Here is a 27,942-nt window from a genome sequence, read left to right on the forward strand (position 1 = left end):
TTCCAACGAAAGTTAATCAATTCATATTGCAAGTAATAAACATAATTTCGAATCACCCCCTAGCTAAAGGGGGTTTAGTTCCTCATATCTTTGAAATCAAAGAAACGCCTAAACATTCCAACAACTCAAAGTTGAATTGTATGAACGTTTAGGCACTCTTCTCTTCCATTCCTCATACGTACAAAACAAAGAGAATTAAATTTAAACTTTGAAATCAAAGAAACACCTAAACATTCCAACAACTCAAACTTGAATTGTATGAACGTTTAGGCCCTCTTATCTTCCTCGTTGTCGTAGCACAAGGTCTAAGGTGAGGTTTGGGGGATTATGGAAATGGATGAGGAGTGGTGGAAGGGGGACTCACGGTTTTGGATTCTAAGGGGAAGTGTTTGTGTTAGTTGTGGTGTGAGAAATGGAGAGATGTGAATTAACTAATGAAGGAAATGCATGTGCAATGACAATGTGTTAGAATGGATGTGTGTTATGCATGGCATGATTGGGATTAGGAAAGGTTTTAAATGTCCTAAAACTAAAGAGAACAAGGTTCCAACACTTTGGTCTTCAATTAGGTCTTCAATTTCGTCCAACACTTTGGCTCCAAGCATAAGCTATCCATCCTTAGCTCAAAAGTGCTCCAAAAGTCTCCAAAATGCATCTTTTTGCTCCTTTAGCCCTTTGGACCTATAAACACACGAAAATAGCTTAAAGTACTAAAATAACTAAAGAAACATAACGTAAATGCACGAGAACAAGCCATTTAAGTCGCATGAATATGCTCCTATCAAATACCCCCACACTTAGCTTTTGCTAGTCCTCGAGCAAAACAAAACAAAAGAAACCAAAAACAAAACAAAACGAACAGAACACAACCTACACCTTCCAACAATCGTCTCAGATTTCCAATGCACATGACAAGTTAAAAATCATTAGTCCCATAGATTTTTAGCCATCTTTACAGTTAAGTACATTCTTAATCATAGTCACCACATACTAGTTCACAATTAAGCATTTAAAACACATTTCGAAAGTAGTAAGATGCCTTTAGAGAATTTCCTCAATTCCTTACTAGAATGCACTCTATTTTCACACAGATTTTCTGACTACACACCCTACTCTAGTTATATGTGAGAGATTGATGTAAATATGTAGACGAACACTCACATATGTTATAATAAGGAAAGCATTTTCTGGAGTTAATAAGCATGTTTAGATATGATCTCATGAATGGAATGCTACTACTTAGACGCGAGAACCAGTGACACCATAAGCTCATACCAAGTTCAAACTCCACAATTGAAATACATAACACTCAAGATAGAAGTCAAGGGTTGTAACGGGGCTAAAGGTGTTTGGCTAACAAAGAAAGGTGAAGGATAAACAAACATTCTTAAAGCAATAGTGAGCAAAGTATTTGAATTAGGCACTTAGAATTCCCTTTAGAACGCAAAAATCAACTTTGAACACCCAAGGGAAAGTCACACAAAACTTAGGGCCATATTCAACTTTTTGGACCCTTTCTTCAACCATCAACGCTCGTGAGTTCATTCTTACTTATTTTCACTCCTTTTTTTTTTTTTTTTTTCTTTTTCTTTTCTTTTGAATCTCGAAACATACATATAAACGTAAGAACAAACTTTTACTCCCCCACACTCATTTTCTTGCATAATGTAACTCAAAAGGAATTCAATTAAGTCATGCTCACTATCTTTTAAGAACAAGGGTGGGGATTGTCCTAAACTAGGCTAGGTAAGGGAAATGTGGGAAAACAAAGAATAAAAGCTAAACAAGGCTCAACGGGGTTAAAACTTACAACAAATACGAAGGATGGGAAGTAAGTTTATTTGGCTATGGTGGTGGTCACTACACAACTTCTTCTTGAATATGTGTTATGCAAATCAATAACATGCTTTGAATGAAAAGGGCATGAGTTCTAGCATTTGGAACTATATGATGAAACGCCTTCTAAGTAGTAACCAAGCAAAGAATAATGAGATCATGCAACGACTTTAGAAAACAAGAAATCACAGATTATACTCTCCAAAGAACGTTATAGGTTCAAGTCTCTCAGCGTTGTAGCGTTTGTTTGAGTTCCTTCCTTCAAGCATGTTACAAAAACGAATTTTTTTCTTTTATGATTGCATGTGAAGTCATACATTATAACCATAACCAAGCATATACCAAGAGTAAATCAAACTTTTCTCTATGTTTATAACTCTTTTTAACAGTCATGCAATTACAAACCAAATCCTTATCATTGTGTTGGAAGGTATCCTAAGACACAAACACACAAAAACGACTCAAAACACTCTTTTTAGGCTTTTTAAAACACATTTTTCAAATTTTTATGTGATTTTCGGAGTTATAAAAACAAAACATACTAAAACACTCTAAAACAACTTAAAAACACCTTAAAACAGCAAGGAACAACATTTGAAGTTATGGGTGATAAAATCCCACGAATTTGCATTAAATATACTTAGTTACCCCCCCACACTTAAATCAAACATTGTCCTCAATGTTTTAAGCATAGATTCACACAAAACATAAGTAAACACACAAAAAACATTTAAACATACTAAACATGGCAGAATGTAATTAACAAAGAGAAGAGTTTAGGGACGCAAATCTGGTTATGGAGTGTAAATTTTGTCTTCTCTTTGTTGATTGCATTGAGGCTTGATCTGGATGATTCCATAGGCTTACTCTCGAACTGGTTGCTGCCCATCGTTGATTTTCCTTTGTGCTACTCTTGATCTGGGCAGCAGGATTCTTTTGGTCTTCCCCGAAGGTCTGAGCTTACTCCTTTGGTCTGTTTCTTTGTTCAATCTTTCCAATTCGTATTGAAAAGGGTTGGAGGATAACTCAGCCTATGTTTGTCTCCACATGCTTCAATGTATCATTTTCACTTGCCTTACTCGCTCCCCTTTGCAGAAGTGGTCCCTTCTCCGGAAGTGTATCAACCGTTGAAGATGACTACTCGAGAGCAACGCTAGGTAAGCAATCAGGAACAGATTCCAGGCAGTTGGCTCCAGATCGGAAGACTGACTCCAAGTGCCGGCTGATTGCTTCTTTCACTTTGCCATGCGAGTAAGAACAAGGACAAAGAAAAGGACAGGGAAAGAGCATGATATGAGATACTTTTGCTTTAGACCTTTTTGATATGAGATACCTTTGCTTTTGAAGAAACGGCGAATGAAGCAGCATATGTATTTGTTGTGGTTGTCTCCACATGCTTCGATCGACCGTTTCCTTCTGCCTCATTTGTACTCCAGGTTTCTGGTATCTTCTTTGGGGGAGAAAAAATTGAGTATTTCAAGAGGCTTTGCTGGGAGTGCGCCCTCAGAGGTGAGGGAGAGTTGGACATTTTCTTCAGGTTTGCCTTGCCATAAAAGACGAAGGTCGACATATATAGAAATAATATCAAGTGGTGGTACTGTTCTTTTACCCTTGTCGACAAATGTCTCTTCGATATCTGAACGACGCCTCTTCGATTTCTGAGCAGGCGCCCTTTCGATTTCTGAACGACACGTAGTAGTGCGGATGCGGCTCCTTTTGACAAAGCTGCACGCGTTTTCTGAAAAGCAGAGAAAGCGTCGCCGAACTTTGCGCTTGTCGGCAAAAGATGTGTAGTTGCGGTGATGGCCTCCACGTGTTGTCTGAAAAGAAGAAATCTTTTGACAAAGTTGAACGCGTCTTCTGAAAAGCCGAGAAAGCGTTGCCTAAATTACGCCGGAAATTCCGGCTTTTTGAATCGGTGGACGCGTCGCTTTGGCTTTTTTATTGAGCTATCGATCACCACAACAAACACACTCTGAAGATTTCCCATTCTTGAAAATCGACTCCGGCCCTTTGAAATTTAACTTCATCCCTTCTCTTTGAACACTTTTGAAAAAATGGCAAATTCATCGAACCTTAGCTTGGAATTGAGCCTTAGCAGTGATACGGGCGCGCCGCGTCAAGGTAACGTATGGCGCCCTTCTTTCTTTTCTTCTAACGGTCCTCTCACAAGTGAAGACTCCGTGATGCAGGACGCCACAACAGCTACAATAGTAGCTAGGAACCTCCTCACTCCAAAAGATAGTAGGCTGCTGTCAGGACGGTCCGATGAGTTGGCCGTTCAAGAGTCCCTCGCACTTAGTGTTCAGTGTGCGAGTTCTGTGTCCAACATGGGCCAACGCCTGCTTGCCCGCTCCCGTCAGGTGGAATCATTGATGGCAGAGGTGGAAAGTCTCAAGCAGGAGATCCAGCAGCTTAAGTATGAGAATAGAAGTTTGCATGTGCTTGCAAATAACTATTCGTCGGGCATGAAGAGGAAGCTTGATGAGCTGCAAGAATCTGAGGGTCGAATTCACAATGACCGTCAAAGGCTTGCGTCTTATCTCCAGAGGCACCTTTTTCCTGGGTCATCCAGCGCTTGGCCAAGTATTGAGGCCTGGAATGCTCTAGCTCCGATGCCTCCCGCTCCGATGGCTTCCGCTCCGATGCCTCCCGCTTCTATGCCTCCCGCTTCTGCGCCTTCCGCTTCTGCGCCTCGTAGTGGGGCTTCACGTAAACAACCTTTGTGAAGCTCCACCTTTCTCCATGTTTAGTATCTTCTTTTTTTTTTTTTTTTTTTTTTTTTTTTTTTTTTTTACATAAATAAGATCAAACGGCATGGAATTTATCTTTGAATGGGCGGTGATACTTGAAATGATCCGGTAATAGTTTAAATTCCAGATTGGGTGCCTGAATCATTAACCACATGTTAGTATAAAAGAAAATTGAAATTCGAGGAGGCGGCTTACCTGTGTGCTCCAAAATGAACTCCAGAATAAACACCCCTTCGAAAGTTATGACTTGTCCCGTGTCATAAAATCCAACTTCCTTGGGAATTGTGGTTTCAAATATGTCCTCTTTGATGCCTTCTACATCTTCTCCAGCCACTACCTTCTCTTGAATCATTCTTCTTGGTGTACAAAGTCCTTTGAAGAATTCAACACCATCTAAAACTTGCTGTGTTGCACTAAGAATTTGAATAGCATTTTGCTCCTTTGGGAAGGCTTCCACGATGTCCTTTTTACTCTCTTCTTGGTTGGGAATCAAAAACCTGCTAGGAAAAGGGACATTGGGTGGAATAACATCAGAATAACATGGAATTGGGACGTCCTTACTGGTGGTGGGTGGTTTAGAGGGCTTAGGGGGCTGCGGCAAGGGTTGTTCTACCCTTGCCGTGTGCATGTCTTCTTCCTCCTCCTCAATTAGCAGCTCTTCATCCACTTCTAGGCTATGTTTGGACATTTTTAGGTCAGCTCCAACCTCCATAGCACTTCCCAAAGTGATAGCATTATGGATTTCAAAATCTTCCTTCGAGTTTTCAATAGTTGAGTTGGAAAGTTCACTTTGCTCTTGAATTTGTTTCATGAACTCCATAATCTGCCCAAATTGCTCGTCCAATTTACCCAACTTCTTGTCTTGATTTTGTTCGTCCTGCGTCAAAGAGGTTAGTAATTGAAAATTTTTATCATTATCCATGGACATACTTGAACTTGATTGGAATTGTTGTGGGGGAGGTTGTGGTGGCTGCATAGGTGTTGTATTGAACTCCTCATATGGTTGCCAATATGCTTCTTGTTGAGCCTCCTTGGCTTGATTTTGTGACCCCTGCGCCAAAGAATTTATTTCATTAAGAATTTGAATATAATCTATTGGCGAACTTGAATTTAATTGAGCATATTGCATATGAAGTTGTGGTGGCTGCATAGGTCTTGAATAGAACTCCTCATATGGTTGCCAATATGCTTCACGTTGAACTTGTTGATCTTCCCACCATATAGAGTTTGAATGATCCCTCCAATCTCTTTGTGGACATTGATTGGCTTGAAATCCTTGCCTATATAAAGCACCAAATGTAGGGACACTCTGCATTGTGGTCCTTTCGGCATACGGCGACAATTTAGAAGTAAGATTTGCCAATTGAGCTTCAATGCTAGCAAAATCCATATCTTACTTCTCTAGTACCTAAAATCAAAGAAAGAGAACTAAATCAAATATCAAAAGTAACAACAAACAAAGAAAACAACACTAAGTTAGAAACTAAAACGAAAACAACTAAACCAAAAAAAAGAAAAGAACCAAGGGATTAGCAAAGTTGCTAATCCCCGGCAACGGCGCCAAAATTTGATGCGGGATTTATACGCGCACAAATTAAACCCTCTTTTGACAATTGTAGTATAAGTATAAGTAGGGATCGTTCTGGACCGGGGATTAGGAGGGATTGCAAATCTCTTGGAAACTGACTCAAAAACGTAAAATAAAGTTTAAAACACTATACTAGACTCAAAGAATTCAAAAATACTTTAAAACATAAACTAAACAGATTCTAAGCACTAAAGAACAAGAAAGTAAAGGGGGGGGTTTGATTTGACGAAATTAACTAAATTGCACAAATTGTAATTAAAGGTAAAACGTAAATATAAATGTGATGAAAATATGGATGATGGAATAGCCAAGGGGTTCTTCTCCACACATATTACACTTGCATACAAGATTGATTCTCAGTTGGTCTTTCGATAAATTATGAAACTCAATACTCCGGGTTAATTAGGTCCGCTTAAATTAACCGTCAAGTTTTCCTTAAGTTAATGAATTGGATGGGTTAGCGCAACGCAATTCACAACATTCTCCAAAAGTCCTTTACGTGAACAGCACAATAAAGATACAATCAAAGATCATTAAGCATTATGAAAACTATAAGTGTTGACGAGGCATTCGTTACTATGATGAGCATGAAACTAGTGCCAAGAATTCATTTAACGCGATTGTTTATAAGCAACCTCCACTACTTGTGAATATAAGTTCATAACGATTAGGTGAAACTCACTTATATTCTAGCGTCATATTCATGCATGAAAATTAAGCGCGCATTCTTAATAAACATACATAAATAAGTTATCAATCAAACGGTTAAACAAATTGAATCCACAACTTATGAAATTCCAACGAAAGTTAATCAATTCATATTGCAAGTAATAAACATAATTTCGAATCACCCCCTAGCTAAAGGGGGTTTAGTTCCTCATATCTTTGAAATCAAAGAAACGCCTAAACATTCCAACAACTCAAAGTTGAATTGTATGAACGTTTAGGCACTCTTCTCTTCCATTCCTCATACGTACAAAACAAAGAGAATTAAATTTAAACTTTGAAATCAAAGAAACACCTAAACATTCCAACAACTCAAACTTGAATTGTATGAACGTTTAGGCCCTCTTATCTTCCTCGTTGTCGTAGCACAAGGTCTAAGGTGAGGTTTGGGGGATTATGGAAATGGATGAGGAGTGGTGGAAGGGGGACTCACGGTTTTGGATTCTAAGGGGAAGTGTTTGTGTTAGTTGTGGTGTGAGAAATGGAGAGATGTGAATTAACTAATGAAGGAAATGCATGTGCAATGACAATGTGTTAGAATGGATGTGTGTTATGCATGGCATGATTGGGATTAGGAAAGGTTTTAAATGTCCTAAAACTAAAGAGAACAAGGTTCCAACACTTTGGTCTTCAATTTCGTCCAACACTTTGGCTCCAAGCATAAGCTATCCATCCTTAGCTCAAAAGTGCTCCAAAAGTCTCCAAAATGCATCTTTTTGCTCCTTTAGCCCTTTGGACCTATAAACACACGAAAATAGCTTAAAGTACTAAAATAACTAAAGAAACATAACGTAAATGCACGAGAACAAGCCATTTAAGTCGCATGAATATGCTCCTATCAGCCATTGATAGGAGCATATTCATGCGACTTAAATGGCTTGTTCTCGTTCATTTACGTTATGTTTCTTTAGTTATTTTAGTACTTTAAGCTATTTTCGTGTGTTTATAGGTCCAAAGGGCTAAAGGAGCAAAAAGATGCATTTTGAAGACTTTTGGAGCACTTTTGGGCTAAGGATGGATAGCTTATGCTTGGAGCCAAAGTGTTGGACGAAATTGAAGACCTAATTGAAGACCAAAGTGTTGGAACCTTGTTCTCTTTAGTTTTAGGACATTTAAAACCTTTCCTAATCCCAATCATGCCATGCATAACACACATCCATTCTAACACATTGTCATTGCACATGCATTTCCTTCATTAGTTAATTCACATGCTCCATACTTATCATCACCACTCATTACTTATCACATATCATCACCACTTATCACTTATCATTCATCACTTATCATATCATAGATTCATTTATCACTTATCATAATCATTCACTTATCACTTAACATATCATACACTTATCACTTATCACCTACTTCACCTACAACATCCACCTACTTCACCTACAACATCCACCTACTCACCTACAACATCCACCTACTTCACCTACAACATCCACCTACTTCACCTACAACATCCACCTACTCACCTACAACATCCACCTACTTCACCTACAACATCCACCTACTTCACCTACAAATGACATAGCCATATGTTCCCTCCACTACTCCTATAAATACCCTTGCATTCATTCATTCATGGGGATCTCATTTTCATACACAACACACCACAAACACTTCCATCTTCTCCCTAGCCGTGAGTCTCTCCATTTTCTACACCATTCCCTTCCCTTTCTCCTCCATTTCTTCCATTTCCATAATCCCCCAATCCATTCAACACACCAACAACATCCCTTAGTCCTTGTGCTACAACGAAGACGAAGAGAAGAGGGCCTAAACGTTCATACAATTCACGTTTGAGTTGTTGGAATGTTTACGCGTTTCTTTGATTTCAATGTTTAAATTCAATTCTCTTTGTTTTGTAATATGAGGAATGGAAGAGAAGAGTGCCTAAACGTTCATACAATTCAAGTTTGAGTTGTTGGAATGTTTAGGTGTTTCTTTGATTTCAAAGTTATGAGGAACTAAACCCTTTTTGGCTAGGGGTGATTTCAATACCATGATTATTTATGTGATATGAATTGATGAATTCCGGTTATGAACTCTTGATTCGTGAATGCAATTGGCTTAACTATTTGATGATTAACTTATTTGTGTTTGTTGATTGAGGGTCGACACTTAATTAGCATGCATGAATATGTGGCTAAAGTTTAAGAAGGTTTCACATAATCGTTACTAACTTATACTTGAAAGTAGTGAAGGTCGCTTGTCACGATCGCGTTAAGTTTAATTCTTAGCATGAGTAACATGATGTCATAGTTGCAAATGCTTTGTCAATGCTTATGGTTTTCATTATTCTTAATGATCTTCGATTGTATCTCTATTATGATGACATGTAGGGAACTTTTGAGAATGTTTTGGGTTGTCGAATGATGCCATCCAATCCAATAATATAAGGAAAATCTGAGGGTTAACTAGTGATGTCACGGTTAATTTGGGGCATTGTCGTTCATAATTCAATGAAGGAATAACTGGAAATTGATTCATATGCATAAATATCATGTGTAGAGAAAGAACCCTTAGCTAGCTTCCCATCCATTCATTTCCGTCAAATCCATATTTACAATTTGTTTTGTTTCCAAGTATTCATTTTAGTTTAAATTCGTCCAAATCCAATTCCCCCCTATTTCGTTGAAGTCTTAGTCTTAATCTTTCTTATTTTTAGTTTTACTTTCTTCGAGCATTAAATAGTGTTTTATATTGTGTTTTTATGTTTTTAAGTCAATTTAGAAGGTTTTAGCAAGCCCTCCTAATCCCCGGTCTAGAACGATCCCTCACTTATCCATTCTACTACAATTGTCAAACGAGGGTTTAATTTGAGTGTCAAGTAATTTTCACATCAAATTTTGGCGCCGTTGCCGGGGACTTAGCAACTTTGCTAATCCCTTGTCTTTATTTTTATATTTTTTTTGTTTTTCGTGCATTCTTATTTCAGATTCTTAGTTTGTTTGTTTCCTTGTTTTTTTAGGTACTGTGTATGACTCGTAGCTCTCGGCCTATTATAGAGAACATCTCCGACTTTGACGGTGATTTTGAACGCACTTTGAGGAGAACGAGGAGTCAACAAGAGCCACCACAACCTGGGCTTGAAGAAGACGAAGTAGGTGTAGAAGAAAAGCCCACGGATCAGATTTTTGAAGAAGAACAAGCCATGGCAGCAGATAATAGAACCATCAAGGAGCTTTCGGCCTCGGGTTTGGATAATGCATTGCCTCTTTGTATCCAATACCCCACGGCTGCAGAGGGGAAGACTGAGGAATTTGAACTCAAATCCAGTTTGTTACACCATATTCCGAAGTTCCATGGCTTGTCTATGGAAGACCCCAACAAACACTTGAAGGAGTTCGAGGTGGTTTGTTCGAGCATGACCCCCGTCAATGTGGATGGGAGTATATTGAAGATGAAGGCCTTTCCATTTTCACTTATGGACAAGGCCAAAGATTGGCTCTATGAACTAGCCCCGGGAATTGTGACTTCGTGGGAGAGTATGAAGCGTGCTTTCTTGGAGAAATTCTTCCCTACTTCGAGAGTGATTCTCCTACGGAAGAAAATTAGTGGTATTCAACAGAATCATGGCGAGACATTCCCGGCTTATTATGAGCGCTTCAAGGGCCTTGTAGCTTCATGTCCTCAACATCAAATGAAGGAGGAACTTCTCCTTCAATATTTCTATGAGGGCCTCCTTCCTATCGAACGTCAAATGCTTGATGCATCAGCGGGAGGAGCATTGGTGGACAAAACACCAAGGGATGCCAAGATTCTCATAGCCAACCGAGCGCTCAACGCTCAACAATATGAAGGAGTGGGTCAAAGGGAAGCCCCACGACAACAAAGTGTAAATGAGGTGAGTGCTATTTCTGAAATTCAATCACAACTTGCTAATCTTACTTCTCTTGTTTCTCAGGTTGTGATTGGTCCAAAAGCACAAGAACACCAAGTTTGTGGCGTGTGCTCAATTCAAGGGCATCCATCCGACAAGTGCCCTCAACTAATCGAGAATGGTGGGTGGGAATCTGCCAATGCAATTGGTTTCCAAGGACAAAATCAAAACAACCCATACTCGAACACTTACAATGCCGGATGGAGGGACCATCCAAACTTCAAATGGAGGGAGCCACAACAAGCTGCCCAACAAGGAGGATTTAGACCAAACCCCCCTGGTTTTTATTCCAAGCCGTATGCACCCCAACAACCCCAACAACCCCAACAACCCCAACAACCTTCGGCATCATCTCATTCAGGTACGTCCTTGGAAAGTGATCAAGCTATGCAATTACTAACCTCTATTTCGCAGGGGTTGCAAAATCAAAACAACCGGATAGCAAATAACGAGAAGGAGATGACGGATATGAAGAAACAAATAGGGCAGATTTCTGAGTTCCTTGGACAGATTAGAGAGCAAGGAAAGCTTCCTAGCTCAACCACAGTCAATCCAAAGGGAGGATTCGAATCCGCCAAGGCCATCACCCTAAGGGGTGGAAAAGAAGTTGGGACCGAGCCAAACAATCCCAAATCTGCCCAGAAAGTAGATGAAGAGACGACACAACCTGAGGCAGATCACCCTAACTCGGCCAAATCAGGTAATTTAAGTTCAAATTCATGTACTTCACGTCCTAATCTGCCCAATGTACCTTTTCCTCGCAGGTTCATGCAAGAAAAAAAGGAAGAAAGCGAGAAGGACATTCTTGAAACGTTCCGGAAGGTGCAAGTGAACATACCGCTTCTCGATGCAATCAAACAGGTTCCAAAGTATGCTAAATTCCTCAAGGACCTATGCAATACAAAGAGAAGAAGGGCAAACAAAGAGGTAGTGAAGGTAAGCGAGAATGTGTCCGCTGTTTTGCAACGTAAACTGCCTACCAAGTGCAAAGACCCCGGTAGTTTCACGATTCCTTGTGTGATTGGACATAATCGTTTTGAACATGCCATGCTTGATTTAGGTGCATCCATAAATGTCATGCCTTATTCTATTTATGCATCTATGAATTTGGGTGAATTAAAACAAGATGGTGTAATTATACAATTGGCCGATCGTTCTAACGCGTATCCAAAAGGAGTTTTGGAAGATGTGCTTGTGCAGGTGAACCATTTTATTTTTCCGGCTGATTTCTACATCCTAGACATGGAGGATTCAGCCCATTCTACATCTTTGCCGATTCTCCTTGGTAGGCCATTCATGAAGACGGCCCGAACGAAGATTGATGTATACAAAGGCACCTTGACAATGGAATTCGATGGGGAAGTGATTGATTTTAATATTTCTGAAACTATGAGATATCCCGTTGATGACCATTCTTGTTTTTCCATTGATGTTATCGATTCTTTGGCGCAGGTATACCTTGAAGAATTGAACGAGGACGCCCTGGAAACAACCATCACTAAGGCCATAGAGCGCAAAAATGAAGGATTTGGGCCAATGCAAGGCCACGGCAAGGATGAGGAATTCTTTGCAATGGGTTCTAGTGAAGAAATAATTGAGGTTGTGGCAGCCCTTGAGTCATTGCCAGAACAATATGGTAAGGTTCCACTCTCACTTTCAAATTCAGTTTCCACTAAGATGCTACCTTCTGTTGTTCAGGCACCATCGCTTGAACTTAAGCCGTTGCCGGACCATTTGAAGTATGTGTTTTTGGGAAAAGGCGAAACATTGCCCGTCATCATTTCATCAAGTCTCACGGCAATGGAGGAGGAGAAGCTTGTGAGGGTGCTGCGAGAGCACAAAACGGCCATAGGGTGGACTTTGGCCGACATTAAAGGAATAAGCCCTACCACATGCATGCACCGTATACTTCTTGAGGAGGGGGCTAAACCAACTCGAGAGGCTCAACGCCGTCTCAACCCTCCGATGATGGAAGTGGTGAAGAAGGAAATAATCAAACTTTTGGATTGCGGAGTGATCTACCCTATCTCCGATAGTCGTTGGGTCTCTCCAGTTCAAGTCGTTCCCAAGAAGTCCGGAGTAACTGTTATCAAGAATGATGAGAATGAGCTCGTGCCTACACGCATTCAGACTGGATGGCGAGTATGTATCGATTACCGGAAGCTAAATGCCATGACTAGGAAAGATCACTTTCCTTTGCCATTCATCGACCAGATGCTCGAAAGGTTAGCCGGTCATGCTTTTTACTGTTTTCTTGATGGATACTCTGGATATAATCAAATTGTGATAGCCCCGGATGATCAAGAGAAGACCACATTCACATGTCCCTTTGGAACATTTGCTTATCGTCGCATGCCATTTGGCTTATGCAACGCACCGGCCACTTTCCAAAGGTGTATGGTAAGTATATTTTCCGATTTTGTTGAAAAGATCATTGAGGTTTTCATGGATGATTTCAGTGTATTTGGGAGTTCATTTGATAATTGCTTGGATAATCTGACCTTAATTTTGAAACGATGTGTTGAAACTAACCTTGTCTTGAATTGGGAGAAATGTCACTTTATGGTGAAACAAGGTATAGTTTTAGGACATATTGTTTCAGAAAAAGGAATTGAAGTAGATAAATCGAAAATAGACCTTGTACGTCACTTACCCTCTCCTACTTCGGTTAGAGAGGTACGTTCGTTTCTTGGCCATGCAGGGTTCTATAGGCGTTTTATCAAGGACTTCTCCAAGATGTCCAACCCTCTTTGCCGATTGCTTCAAAAAGATGTGCCATTCAAGTTTGATGAAGAGTGTAATTCGGCATTTAACCAACTCAAGGAGAAGCTAGTCTCGGCCCCCATTATTGTACCTCCAGATTGGAGCCTTCCGTTCGAGCTCATGTGCGATGCATCCGACTATGCATTAGGAGCTGTTCTAGGACAAAGAAGAGACAAGCGGCCGCATGTCATATACTATGCCTCTCGGACTCTCAATGATGCCCAATTGAACTACTCCACGACGGAAAAAGAACTTCTAGCTGTGGTTTTTGCTTTAGATAAATTCCGTTCATATTTAATTGGTACTACAGTAATCGTTTATTCTGATCATGCAGCTTTGAGGTACTTGCTCACGAAAAAGGAAGCAAAGCCGAGGCTTATCCGTTGGATTCTTCTTCTTCAAGAATTTGATATTGAAATCCGGGATAAGAAAGGAAGCGAGAATGTAGTGGTTGACCATTTAAGCCGAATGATCCACGAGGAGCATGAACATGCCGTACCTATCCCTGAAACTTTTCCCGATGAGCAGCTGCTTTCCATTGAGGTAAGTGAACCATGGTATGCAGATTTAGTGAATTACTTGGTGGCTAAACAAATTCCAAATGAACTAAACAAGCACCAACGTGATAAGCTTAAAAATGATGCACGTTTCTATGTTTGGGATGACCCTTATTTGTGGAAGTATTGCTCAGATCAAATTGTACGTAGATGTGTGCATGATTCTGAATTTCACTCAATTCTAAGCTTTTGTCACACATATGCATGTGGTGGTCATTTTGGCACACAACGCACTGCCCTCAAGGTTTTAGAGTGTGGTTTTTATTGGCCGACTATATTTAGGGATGCTAGAACCTTTTGTATGTCTTGTGATCGTTGCCAACGAATGGGTAACATAGGTACCAAGGACCAAATGCCGCAAACCCCTGTCTTTAATGTTGAAATTTTTGATGTTTGGGGCATTGATTTCATGGGCCCTTTCCCTCCATCTTATGGTTTCACTTATATCTTGCTAGCCGTTGATTATGTTTCTAAATGGGTGGAAGCAAAAGCCACCCGTACTAACGATTCTAAGGCGGTTGCAGATTTCGTGAAAACTAACATTTTTGCTAGGTTTGGAATGCCGAGAGTAATCATAAGTGATGGAGGGTCTCACTTTTGCAATCGGACCATTGAGGCGTTGCTAAGAAAGTACCATGTCAACCATAAGGTCTCCACACCTTACCATCCTCAAACAAATGGCCAAGCCGAGGTGTCTAACCGAGAAATCAAACAAATTTTGGAGAAGACCGTTGGACCAACAAGGAGGGATTGGAGCTTACGTTTAGATGATGCACTGTGGGCATATCGTACGGCGTACAAAACACCCATTGGGATGTCACCTTTTCGGCTCGTCTATGGTAAGCCATGTCATTTGCCCGTAGAGTTAGAGCACAAGGCACATTGGGCCGTGAAGACTTTCAACATGGACATAGATGCAGCGGGAGTTCATAGGAAGCTCCAATTGAATGAACTTGAGGAGATTCGGAATGAAGCCTATGAGAATGCCCGGATGTACAAAGCCAAGACCAAAGCATTCCATGATAAAATGATTCGAACCAAGACCTTCACAGTTGGGCAGAAAGTGTTACTTTTCAACTCTCGCCTACGTTTGTTTCCTGGTAAGTTGCGTTCTAAATGGATTGGCCCGTTTGTTGTTACTAACGTTTTACCTTATGGTGCAGTCCACATAAAAAGCTTAAGGAATGGCGTAGAATTCAAGGTGAACGGGCATCGGTTGAAGCCATATTACGAGCATGGTGTGGGGCAAGTGGTGGAAGACATTCCTTTCCATTCCGTGGGCTCAAATGAAGATTAAAAGAGGGTACTCGTCCGGCTGAAAGACGTAAAAGAAAGCGCTTCGTGGGAGGCAACCCATGCATCCGAATAGAGAAGAACTTGGAAACCCCTTTAAGAGACTTATTTTTATTCCTTTCTTTTTCTTTACGGCCTTTACTTTGCTTTCTTTCTCGTATTTGTTTATTTGCTTGCTCTGTTGTGACTTTCTGCTTAAAACATTGAGGACAAAGTTTGATTTAAGTGTAGGGGGGTAAACAATTTGTATTTGCATGAATTTCGTGGGATTTATTCACCTATCACTTAGAATGTTGTTTCTTGCTGTTTTAAGCGTTTTTAGAGTGTTTTAGTGTGTTTTATAGTGTCTTGGTATAAAACTCCGAAAATTTGATAAAAATTTAAAAAAAAAAAAAAAAAAAAAAAAAAAAAAAAAAGTTCTTTTCTTTGTTGCTATTTCGTTTCTGCCTTGTTAGGTTGTTTAGTTGTTATTGTTTGTTTGTTTATTAATTGTGTGAGTCTATGATTGTAACATTGAGAAAATGTTTGATTTATTGATAGGCACTGCTAAACAAAGAAAGATGGTGCTTCATAAAGGTTGTTTGCTTGAGGCCCCACTACGTGGCTTTACTCTTGGAGCGGAAGGCGTAGGAGCAGAAGGCATCGGAGCGGAAGGCGTAGGAACAGAAGGCATCGGAGCGGAAGGCGTAGGAACAGAAGGCATCGGAGCGGGAGGCATCGAAGATAGAGCATTCCAGGCCTCAATACTTGGCCAAGCGCTGGATGAGCCAGGAAAAAGGTGCCTCTAGAGGAAAGACGAAAACCTTTGACGGTCACTGTGAATCCGACCTTCAGACTCTTGCAGCTCATCAAGCTTCCTCTTCATGCCCGTCGAATAGTTGTTTGCAAGCACGTGCAAACTTCTATTCTCATACTTCAGCTGCTGGATCTCCTGCTTGAGACTTTCCACATCTGCCATCAATGATTCCACCTGACGGGAGCGGGCAAGCAGGCGTTGGCCCATGTTGGACACAGAACTCGCACACTGAACACTAAGTGCGAGGGACTCTTGAACGGCCAACTCATCGGACCGTCCTGACAGCAGCCTACTATCTTTTGGTGTGAGGAGGTTCCTAGCTACTATTGTAGCTGTTGTGGCGTCCTGCATCACAGAGTCTTCACCTGAAAGAGGACCGTTAGAAGAAAAAAAAGAAGGGCGCCATACATTACCTTGACGGGGCGTAACCGGATTGCTGCTGAGACTCAAATCTAAGCTAAGGTTCGATGAGTTTGCCATTTTTTTCAAAAGTGTTCAAAGAGAATGGGTGGATGGAGTTAAATTTCGAAGGGCCGGAGACGATTTTCAAGAATGGGAAATCTTCAGAGTGTGTTTGTGGCGGTGATCGATACCTCAATAAGAAGCCAAGGCGACGCGTCCACCGATTCAAAAAGCCGGAATTTCCGGCGTAATTTAGGCGACGCTTTCTCAGCTTTTAAGAAGACGCGTGCAGCTTTGTCAAAAAGAGCCGCATCTGCACTACCACGTGTCGCTCAGAAAGCGAAGGGGCGTCGTTCAGAAATCGAAGGGGCGTCGTTCAGAAATCGAAGGGGCGCCTGCTCAGAAATCGAAGAGGCGTGTTCAGAGATCGAAGAGGCGCCATTATTTCAAAAAGCCGGATTTGCAGGATCAAAACGTCTGTCGACAAGGGTAAAAGAACAGTACCACCACTTGCTATTATCTCTATATATGTCGACCTTCGTTTTTATGGCAAGGAAAACCTGAAGAAAATGTCCAACCCTCCCTCACCTCTGAGGGCGCACTCACAGCAAAGCCTCTTGAAATACTCAATTTTTTCTCCCCCAAAGAAGATACCAGAAACCTGGAGTACAAATGAGGCAGAAGGAAACGGTCGATCGAAGCATGTGGAGACAACCACAACAAATACATATGCTGCTTCATTCGCCGTTTCTTCAAAAGCAAAGGTATCTCATATCAAGAAGGTCTAAAGCAAAAGTATCTCATATCATGCTCTTTCCCTGTCCTTTTCTTTGTCCTTGTTCTTACTCGCATGGCAAAGTGAAAGAAGCAATCAGCCGGCACTTGGAGTCAGTCTTCCGATCTGGAGCCAACTGCCTGGAATCTATTCCTGATTGCTTACCTAGCGTTGCTCTCGAGTAGTCATCTTCAACGGTTGATACACTTCCAGAGAAGGGACCACTTCTGCAAAAGGGAGCGAGTAAGGCAAGTGAAAATGATACATTGAAGCATGTGGAGACAAACTTAGGCTGAGTTATCCTCCAACCCTTTTCAATACGAATTGGAAAGATTGAACAAAGAAACAGACCAAAGGAGTAAGCTCAGACCTTCGGGGAAGACCAAAAGAATCCTGCTGCCCAGATCAAGAGTAGCACAAAGGAAAATCAACGATGGGCGGCAACCAGTTCGAGAGTAAGCCTATGGATTCATCCAGATCAAGCCTCAATGCAATCAACAAAGAGAAGACGGAATTTACACTCCATAACCAGATTTGCGTCCCTAAACTCTTCTCTTTGTTAATTACATTCTGCCATGTTTAGTATGTTTAAATGTTTTTTGTGTGTTTACTTATGTTTTGTGTGAATCTATGCTTAAACCATTGAGGACAATGTTTGATTTAAGTGTGGGGGGGGGTAACTAAGTATATTTAATGCAAATTCGTGGGATTTTATCACCCATAACTTCAAATGTTGTTCCTTGCTGTTTTAAGGTGTTTTTAAGTTGTTTTAGAGTGTTTTAGTATGTTTTGTTTTTATAACTCCGAAAATCACATAAAAATTTGAAAAACGTGTTTTAAAAAGCCTAAAAAGAGTGTTTTGAGTCGTTTTTGTGTGTTTGTGTCTTAGGATACCTTCCAACACAATGATAAGGATTTGGTTTGTAATTGCATGACTGTTAAAAAGAGTTATAAACATAGAGAAAAGTTTGATTTACTCTTGGTATATGCTTGGTTATGGTTATAATGTATGACTTCACATGCAATCATAAAAGAAAAAAATTCGTTTTTGTAACATGCTTGAAGGAAGGAACTCAAACAAACGCTACAACCCTGAGAGACTTGAACCTATAACGTTCTTTGGAGAGTATAATCTGTGATTTCTTGTTTTCTAAAGTCGTTGCATGATCTCATTATTCTTTGCTTGGTTACTACTTAGAAGGCGTTTCATCATATAGTTCCAAATGCTAGAACTCATGCCCTTTTCATTCAAAGCATGTTATTGATTTGCATAACACATATTCAAGAAGAAGTTGTATAGTGACCACCACCATAGCCAAATAAACTTACTTCCCATACTTCGTATTTGTTGTAAGTTTTAACCCCGTTGAGCCTTGTTTAGCTTTTATTCTTTGTTTTCCCACATTTCCCTTACCTAGCTTAGTGTAGGACTTTCCTATACCCTTGTTCTTAAAGTATAGTGAGCATGACTTAAATGAGTGTGGGGGAGTAAAAGTTTGTTCATTTGATGTATAGTGAGCATGACTTAAATGAGTGTGGGGGAGTAAAAGTATAGTGAGCATGACTTAAATGAGTGTGGGGGAGTAAAAGTTTGTTCTTACGTTTATATGTATGTTTCGAGATTCAAAAGAAAAAGAAGAAAAAAAAAAAAAAAAAAAAAAAAAAAGGAGTGAAAATAAGTAAGAATGAACTCACGAGCGTTGATGGTTGAAGAAAGGGTCCAAAAAGTTGAATATGGCCCTAAGTTTTGTGTGACTTTCCCTTGGGTGTTCAAAGTTGATTTTTGCGTTCTAAAGGGAATTCTAAGTGCCTAATTCAAATACTTTGCTCACTATTGCTTTAAGAATGTTTGTTTATCCTTCACCTTTCTTTGTTAGCCAAACACCTTTAGCCCCGTTACAACCCTTGACTTCTATCTTGAGTGTTATGTATTTCAATTGTGGAGTTTGAACTTGGTATGAGCTTATGGTGTCACTGGTTCTCGCGTCTAAGTAGTAGCATTCCATTCATGAGATCATATCTAAACATGCTTATTAACTCCAGAAAATGCTTTCCTTATTATAACATATGTGAGTGTTCGTCTACATGTTTACATCAATCTCTCACATATAACTAGTGTAGGGTGTGTAGTCAGAAAATCTGTGTGAAAATAGAGTGCATTCTAGTAAGGAATTGAGGAAATTCTCTAAAGGCATGTTACTACTTTCGAAATGTGTTTTAAATGCTTAATTGTGAACTAGTATGTGGTGACTATGATTAAGAATGTACTTAACTGTAAAGATGGCTAAAAATCTATGGGACTAATGATTTTTAACTTGTCATGTGCATTGGAAATCTGAGACGATTGTTGGAAGGTGTAGGTTGTGTTTTGTTCGTTTTGTTTTGTTTTTGGTTTCTTTTGTTTTGTTTTGCTCGAGGACTAGCAAAAGCTAAGTGTGGGGGTATTTGATAGGAGCATATTCATGCGACTTAAATGGCTTGTTCTCGTTCATTTACGTTATGTTTCTTTAGTTATTTTAGTACTTTAAGCTATTTTCGTGTGTTTATAGGTCCAAAGGGCTAAAGGAGCAAAAAGATGCATTTTGGAGACTTTTGGAGCACTTTTGGGCTAAGGATGGATAGCTTATGCTTGGAGCCAAAGTGTTGGACGAAATTGAAGACCTAATTGAAGACCAAAGTGTTGGAACCTTGTTCTCTTTAGTTTTAGGACATTTAAAACCTTTCCTAATCCCAATCATGCCATGCATAACACACATCCATTCTAACACATTGTCATTGCACATGCATTTCCTTCATTAGTTAATTCACATGCTCCATACTTATCATCACCACTCATTACTTATCACATATCATCACCACTTATCACTTATCATTCATCACTTATCATATCATAGATTCATTTATCACTTATCATAATCATTCACTTATCACTTAACATATCATACACTTATCACTTATCACCTACTTCACCTACAACATCCACCTACTTCACCTACAACATCCACCTACTCACCTACAACATCCACCTACTTCACCTACAACATCCACCTACTCACCTACAACATCCACCTACTTCACCTACAACATCCACCTACTTCACCTACAAATGACATAGCCATATGTTCCCTCCACTACTCCTATAAATACCCTTGCATTCATTCATTCATGGGGATCTCATTTTCATACACAACACACCACAAACACTTCCCCTTAGAATCCAAAACCGTGAGTCCCCCTTCCACTTCTCCTCCATTGCTTCCATTTCCACCACTCCTCTACCATTTCCATAATCCCCCAAACCTCACCTTAGACCTTGTGCTACAATAACGAGGAAGATAAGAGGGCCTAAACGTTCATACAATTCAAGTTTGAGTTGTTGGAATGTTTAGGTGTTTCTTTGATTTCAAAGTTTAAATTCAATTCTCTTTGTTTTGTACGTATGAGGAATGGAAGAGAAGAGTGCCTAAACGTTCATACAATTCAAGTTTGAGTTGTTGGAATGTTTAGGTGTTTCTTTAATTTCAAAGTTATGAGGAAATAAAACCCCCTTTAGCTAGGGGGTGATTCGAAACTATGTTTATATTTGCAATATGAATTGATTAATTTTCGTTGGAATTTCATAAGTTGTTGATTCAATTTGTTTAACCGTTTGATTGATAACTTATTTATGTATGTTTATTAAGAATGCGCGCTTAATTTTCATGCATGAATATGACGCTAGAATATAAGTGAATTTCACCTAATCGTTATGAACTTATATTCACAAGTAGTGGAGGTTGCTTATAAACAATCGCGTTAAACGAATTCTTGGCATAAGTTTCATGCGTATTCCATAGTAACGAATGCCTCGTCAACACTTATAGTTTTCATGTTGCTTAATGATCTTTGATTGTATCTTTATTGTGCTGTTCACGTAAAGGACTTTTGGAGAATGTTGTGAATTGCGTTGCGCTAACCCATCCAATTAATTAACTTAAGGAAAACTTGACGGTTAATTTAAGCGGACCTAATTAACCCGGAGTGTTGAGTTTCATAATTTATCGAAAGACCAACTGAGAATCAATCTTGTATGCAAGTGTAACATGTGTGGAGAAGAACCCCTTGGCTATTCCATCATCCATATTTTCATCACATTTATATTTACGTTTTGCTTTTAATTACAATTTGTGCAATTTAGCTAATTTCGTCAAATCAAACCCCCCCTTTACTTTCCTGTTCTTTAGTGCTTAGAATCTGTTTAGTTTATGTTTTAAAGTATTTTTTTGTTTTTTTGGTTCGTCTTAGTGTTTTAAACTTTATTTTACGTTTTTGAGTCAGTTTCCAAGAGATTTGCAATCCCTCCTAATCCCCGGTCTAGAACGATCCCTACTTATACTTATACTACAAATCGACAAAAAGAGGGTTTAATTTGTGCGCGTATAAATCACGCATCAGCCATTCAAAACGTTGGATTGTTGGAGCGTTTCTAGGTGTATTCTATTCTTTGTTTTCAATGTTTAAATTTAATTATCTTTGTTTTGCGAACATGAGGAACTAAATTCGTTTTAGTTAAAGGTGAATTCAAAGCCATGAACATATATGTGATATGAATATCCAATTATTGTTTCATAAATCATGAATGCGATTTATTTATCTGTTTGATTGATAACTTATTCTGCTCTGTTGATTAAGGAGGCCTATTTAGTTTGCATGCATGAATTTGATGCTAGAATAAAAGGGAGTTTCACGTAATAGCTATTCACTTATATTCACAAGTAGTGGAAGTCACTAGTCATGATTGTGTTAAGTGAATCCTTGGTAGAAGTCTCATGCGTTTCATAGTGATGAATGTCTTGTCAATGCTTATGATTTTCATAGAACTTAATGACTTTTGATATGTATCTCTATCATGCGTTTCATATAGGGAACTTGAGAAAGATAATTTGGTTGTAATGCGTATTCATTCAATTCAATGAAATAAGGAAAATCTGATGGTTGGTTGTGCAATGCAATTAACTTGGGGCATTGTCATTCATGGTTTAAAGGAATAATAATTGGAAATCGATTTGTATGCATATGTGTCATGTGTGGAGATGAACCCTCTAGCTAGTCATTCACCCATATTTCACCTAATTTCGTCCAAGTTGTTTAGAGGCTTTGCAATCTGCTTGCCTTATTTTCGTCCAAAACCTAATCCCCCTTTACTTGGTTGTGTCTTTTAGTTAGAATCTGTCCAAATTTATGTTTTTAAGTGTTTTGAGTCAAGTTAAAAGTAATTTTCGTCCAAATCGTCCTTTAGAGTCTAGTTTGAGTCTATTTGATTGTTTTGTGCTGTTTTGAGTCATATAAGTCTAGTTAAGTGTTTTTAAGTTTAGTTTTGTGTTTTTAAGTCAGTTTAGAGTAGATTAGCATCCCTTATAATCCTTGGTCTAGAACAATCCCTACTTATACATACTACAATCATAGGGTTTTAATTTAAGTGTTAAAATATTTCACATCAACAATGTATAATAGTGCTGGACCATTGGCAGCTATCAGAGATTAAGTAAAACCACACCTGATGCTGCCTGATAAAACTTTGTTTTTAAATGGAGGCAATTCATTCAACAATTTTTTAGCTAGTTTTAATTTGAAAACAGCTATATTGAGCTTTTCCCAGGAGTATGACATGGGTTACTTCCGTGCCGTGGCACTTAGTACTCAAACATTGGCTCGAGCCATTTTCTCTACCCCTTCTTACCCTGAAAAATCAGGGGCACCCCGCGCCCTTGAACCGATAACCAAATTGCAGTTGCAGAAAATATTCTCACGTTCTAATACCATCAACATACAACTTTTCAAGTTGCCAGCTTAACATTCATTAACATGTATCTCAATTCAAAACATCACATTAATTAAACAATCAACCAACAATCATGGACAAATCAAACGAATTACCCATCTTTCAATCAGATTTCTAACCTCAAAAAGTAGGTGTCTTTTGCATAAGGCAATCAAATCACAAATACCCAGATGATAATTTCACTAATATCATATAATTTGATCACCAAATCTCCCAAAACCAACACCACATACATTCATTCATACATGCATAAATACATGCATACAGCATACAGCATACAGCATACATGCATACAGCATACAGCATACAGCATACAGCATACAGCATACAGCATACATTGGAATTAGAAAACGAACCTCCCAAAGAAAAGGAACTTGGTTCCTGCACAAAATCGAAAGCTTTTTATCGTCTGCAACCAAAATTTGGGGAGAGCGAGAAATCCAAACGCTGCCCCGCCTTTGAATAACTCCCTTCTCCCTAGGAAGCTGGAATTGGGGTCTGCAATTCTTCACAAAGGCAATGACCTCCCCTCTCCTTTAAAACGACGTACTTCAGCACCGGGGCTCCAATTTGGGTTAAAGGCCCAATTAATTAAAAAATAACCCGTACGACATGTCGTATGATACCGAGCCCTGGCCATGTTGTTCAATTCAATATCTGCAGTCAGTTTTCCACTTCGGGGAATCTGTGAATCTGTACGGCGGAGAGAAGATGGAGCATTCGTATTCCGGCGGCAGCGGAGGAGGAGGAAGCTGGAATATGATTCCAAGCGTGCCGACCCACAGTAACCCCTCCACGCCCTCGAGCCAAGATCATATGTACCTCCACCATCAGCAGCAGCAGCAGCAACAACAGCAGTTCCAACAGAAGCAGCAGCGTCTTCTTCTTCAGCAACAGCAGCAGCAGCAGCAGCAGCAACAGCAACATCAACAGCAGCAGCATCACCAGTCGCTCGCCTCACATTTCCATCTCTTCCATGTACCCAAACTCAAAAACCCTAACTTGTCCACATTTATATACATCTCTCTGTGTGTGTGTATATATACAATCAGAAATGCATATTGGTTTGAATTTATGCTTAATTTTGTTGGGTTTGCTTTGGTGTAATGCAGTTGGTGGAGAAATTAGCGGACACGATCGAGAATGGAACTAGGGATCAGCAGTCTGATGCATTGGTATTATTTTGTAATTGGGGGTTTTCGAATGTTTTTTTTTTTGTTAAAGTTGTTATTTTGAAGGTTTGTGATGAACTTAGGGTTCAATTTATGAATTGTGTAATGGGTTCTGAATTCTGATAGGTTAGCGATTTGAACAACCACTTTGAGAAGTGCCAGCAGCTGCTCAACTCCATATCCGGATCGATCAGCACCAAGGCTTTGGTAATTGAGTTATTTTGATTGTTTGTTGCAGGATAATCAATGGGGGATGCATCGGATGACATTGTTTAATGTGAGACTTTATGTGGAGTGTGGTCTTATTAAGGTCTCCGGCATGTTATGTTTTCATTCCATTTGGTTCGCAAATTTATATATGGTCGATGATTTGGAGTAATAGTTTGGTAGCAGAACATGCCACAATGTATTACAATATAGCATTTTCTTAGTATTGGAGTGGAATGTTGAAGATTTGTGTGGCTTTTGGTTGTAGACGGTTGAGCGACAGAAGCAGAAGTTGGAAGAAAGTGAGCAACTGTTGCATCAGAGGAAATGTGTACACTCTAGTGCTCTATTGGTTGTATTTAATACTAAGTAAATATGTTGGTTTCTTGATTCAATTTTATGACATGTTGCTTTTGTTCTCGTTGTTGAATTGAATTCCAGGGACCTGATTACAAAGTACAGAAGGTCTGTTGAAGACCTCCTCAGCTCTGAACCTTAGCTGTTCGTGAATCGTAAGACATTCCCTTCCTTTATTTAGATTAGAGCTCGTAAAATGAAAATGTCTTTGCCTTCGGCTCCTTGCTGTTTCAGAATTATCTATTAAGAAACTATGTGTGCACTTTTTTGTTTTTGACATCGAACCTTGTCTCCGAAAATCAGAACAAAAAATTGCGTGTATATTACTTACAATGTCCCAAGAATTATGGAACGGTTTCTCACCATCATTTTGAATTCTGAATTCAGATCTTCTTGCAATTGAGATATGCACAACTGCTGAAATTCAAGAGGAAGGGTCGACAAGCTTTGGATAGTTGGTGTACTGCATGTTAATTAGTTGTTGAGAAGAAACTTTCCGAGTTATTGTATTTGTACATTGAAGTCGATTTCTGTATCTGTTTGTAGCTACTGAACCGTAGTCATTTATTCTCTTTGTATCATCTAGCAATTTCATGGAATGAGTTGGAGATTTACTTTATACTTGTGTTCCTTCGTAAGATATCGAGTCTCCTGCCGGTGTTTTTGTGTCCCTTTTGGTTCATTAATACTCGAATCACGAAGACTAATCCCGAATTGCCCTAATCTCTTATCAGTATCACATCATGTACTGGCTCTGGCTCTAAAATTGCATTATGCAACCTCACACTTTTCCGAGCCTGGCGAACTAGAGCTGATTATAATGTCCCTCGAGTTGGCTACTTTGATCATCGGACCAAAGACTTGGAGTCGAGTCCAATACACACCTCTCTAAGGTCATCTCCAACCGAAAATGCTAAATATGGTTCCGTCTAGAATTATAGCTCTATAAGAAATTATTTTTAAATGAACACTATCAAGCCATAGTCATATGTCATTTCCAACCGAAGGAACTAAATATAGCCTCTCAATAATTTATTAGTTTTAAATTTATACTATAAATTTATTAGTTAATTTAATAAAATTATCGTTGGATATTTTTAAATGTAACTGTTGAATTTAAATCAATTATGCAATTGAGGAGCTGGGTCCCAAAAAAAGGACTAAGCGGGGGGCTACATTTGGCTATACATCACCTCTTTGGCCAAATAATGGCTTGGTGGGCTCCATAAAATGATGGCCTAGCCATCGGTTGGAGATGAGTTTTTGGGCAAATCAAGCCAGTTTTTGGCTTTTGGACCTGTAACCCTCTCCGTTGGAGATGGCTTAAGCTTTGAACCTAACATGCACCACGCATGGAGAAGTTCTTGTGTCCAGCAACGTGTATACAATACACTCACAACGGGGTAACCGCGGATGTAACATTTAAACATATTTTAGATACCGCAACGCCTTTTAACTTGTTAATTATATTTTTAAGGAAATTAAGATTATTTCATATTGTGTAATGCTAATTTGGTTTTACCCAAAAACAGACAAACCATCCTCTTTCTATTTTTGGCTAATAATCAAATTAAGACACCACCTAATCTTACACCACCCTAAACTAATCACATTTCATTAACCAAAAATTCCCCAACAGAAACCGTTAAGATATCTGCCTCTCTGTCCCTCTTATCTCTCCCCATCCCTCATTCCCCCTTTCCTCCTCACTTCCATTGAGAAAATAAGGGAAGCCCCCTCCCCACCCCCCAGAAAAAAAAGCCTCATCAAGAAAAAAAACAGCCTCCACCACCCCCGCCGGAAACGCATCCCATTCCAACAGCACCAACAACGCATCAACCCCCCGAAAAAGAAAAGAAATTTATCATGAGTAGTAGTGGCCATAGCCATAACCACACTCATCACATTTCGACGACAACCACAACACCGTCAACAAAAGGCAACGGCAACACGCAGGCTTGCGCTGCGTGCAAATACCAGCGCAGAAAGTGCGCCCCCGACTGCATTCTAGCCCCTTACTTCCCCCACGACCGCCAGCGCCAGTTCCTCAACGCTCACAAGCTCTTTGGCGTCAGCAACATCACGAAAATCATCAAACACCTTGACCAGCCCGATAAGGATGAGGCCATGCGCACCATCATCTTCCAGTCTGACGTTCGCGCCAATGATCCTGTTGGCGGTTGTTACAGAATCATTCGCGAGATGCAGCGCTTGATCGAGTACAACAAGGCTGAGCTCGACATTGTTCTTCACCAGCTAGCCATATGCACAGCTCAGGCACAACAAGTTCATCAACAACAACATCAAAACCCGATTCAAATGCCGGAAATCGGAGATCAAAACACGTGCGATCTATTGATTAACGGGGATCCTTTGAGCTTGTGCGGCAACCCAATGGGGCATTTCCATTATATTCAACAACCTCAGCCTCCTCACCATGCAGTTGCACTGCAGCAAGAACAACCGCACGAACAACAACAACTGCCTTATGTGTTTGTTCAAAACAACGCTAACAGCAACAATAACAGTGACAATAATAATGGGGGCCCACATGTACATCCACATCATCAACATTTGCATGAAGATGTGAGCATGTGGGCCATGCAGGATTCTATGTCTTCCTTGGATATCAAGCAATGTGGTGGTGGGATGAATGGGATTGCCAATGGATGTGAGGATTTGAAACCGTTCCTTGATCAGATGGGTTGTGGTGATGATCATGAGAGAAATAATGGGGAGGTTGTCGATATTAACGGTGATCATCAACACAGGTTTGTAGTGACAAACACAGAATTACTTATGTCTTCCTAATGTTTTTTTTTCTTCATTTTTTTATTTTTTATTTTTAAATCGAGGGTGATAGTTGGGTTAGATTTGAGGGTAAATTTTTTTACCAATTGAGCTAGAAGCCCCTCTGCGTGATTTTCAATCGAATGTAGCTATTCTTCTTTGCGATTTAAGAAATGAGTCAATAAAATGACCCCTTTTCCCTTTTTTTTTATTAAAA

General features: G+C 39.7%; 3 protein-coding genes across 5 annotated transcripts in view; 2 read left to right on the forward strand and 1 right to left on the reverse strand.

Annotated features, from left to right (window-relative positions):
• The window catches only part of LOC148689535 (uncharacterized), a 49,960-nt gene extending 26,240 nt beyond the window's left edge, over positions 1 to 23,720 (reverse strand). The window contains exon 1 of the mRNA XM_088689584.1: positions 23,556 to 23,720. The gene's annotated coding sequence lies outside the window, so the exon portion shown is untranslated. The remainder of the gene's footprint in view (positions 1 to 23,555) is intronic.
• Positions 23,721 to 23,749: 29 nt separating this feature from the next.
• LOC137749190 (uncharacterized) lies at positions 23,750 to 25,554 on the forward strand. Of its 3 annotated transcripts, XM_088689583.1 has the most exons (7): positions 23,750 to 24,037; positions 24,068 to 24,177; positions 24,312 to 24,374; positions 24,498 to 24,578; positions 24,847 to 24,905; positions 25,020 to 25,090; positions 25,323 to 25,554. In XM_088689583.1, exons 1-6 carry the CDS (start codon positions 23,812 to 23,814, stop codon positions 25,075 to 25,077), a joined length of 597 nt encoding a protein of 198 aa, XP_088545709.1. In that variant the 5' UTR covers positions 23,750 to 23,811; the 3' UTR covers positions 25,078 to 25,090; positions 25,323 to 25,554. The 3 variants fall into 3 exon arrangements, 2 of the variants coding, with proteins under 2 accessions (XP_088545709.1, XP_068345407.2); XM_068489306.2 differs by having other exon boundaries at positions 23,795 to 24,177; XR_015958650.1 differs by lacking the exons at positions 25,020 to 25,090; positions 25,323 to 25,554 and having other exon boundaries at positions 23,767 to 24,177; positions 24,498 to 24,681; positions 24,847 to 24,973.
• A 1,190-nt stretch (positions 25,555 to 26,744) lies between these two features.
• On the forward strand, positions 26,745 to 27,930 carry LOC137749287 (LOB domain-containing protein 22-like). The gene has a single exon (XM_068489386.2). The coding sequence runs from the start codon at positions 26,802 to 26,804 to the stop codon at positions 27,744 to 27,746; it is 945 nt and encodes a 314-aa protein (XP_068345487.2). The 5' UTR covers positions 26,745 to 26,801; the 3' UTR covers positions 27,747 to 27,930.
• The last annotated feature ends 12 nt before the right edge of the window (positions 27,931 to 27,942 follow it).

This window comes from Pyrus communis, chromosome 17 (genome assembly GCF_041283825.1).
Source record: "Pyrus communis isolate YQ-2024b chromosome 17, ASM4128382v1, whole genome shotgun sequence".
In the NCBI taxonomy this organism is placed as follows: Eukaryota; Viridiplantae; Streptophyta; class Magnoliopsida; order Rosales; family Rosaceae; genus Pyrus; species Pyrus communis.

Coding starts and splice junctions, on each gene's coding strand:
- LOC137749190 (XM_068489306.2), top strand. CDS start 23,812: ATGTCGTATGATACCGAGCCCTGGCCATGTTGTTCAATTCAATATCTG. Junction 24,375..24,497: donor ATCAGCAGTCTGATGCATTG/GTATTATTTTGT, acceptor GAATTCTGATAG/GTTAGCGATTTGAACAACCA. Junction 24,906..25,019: donor CAACTGTTGCATCAGAGGAA/ATGTGTACACTC, acceptor ATTGAATTCCAG/GGACCTGATTACAAAGTACA.
- LOC137749287 (XM_068489386.2), top strand. CDS start 26,802: ATGAGTAGTAGTGGCCATAGCCATAACCACACTCATCACATTTCGACG.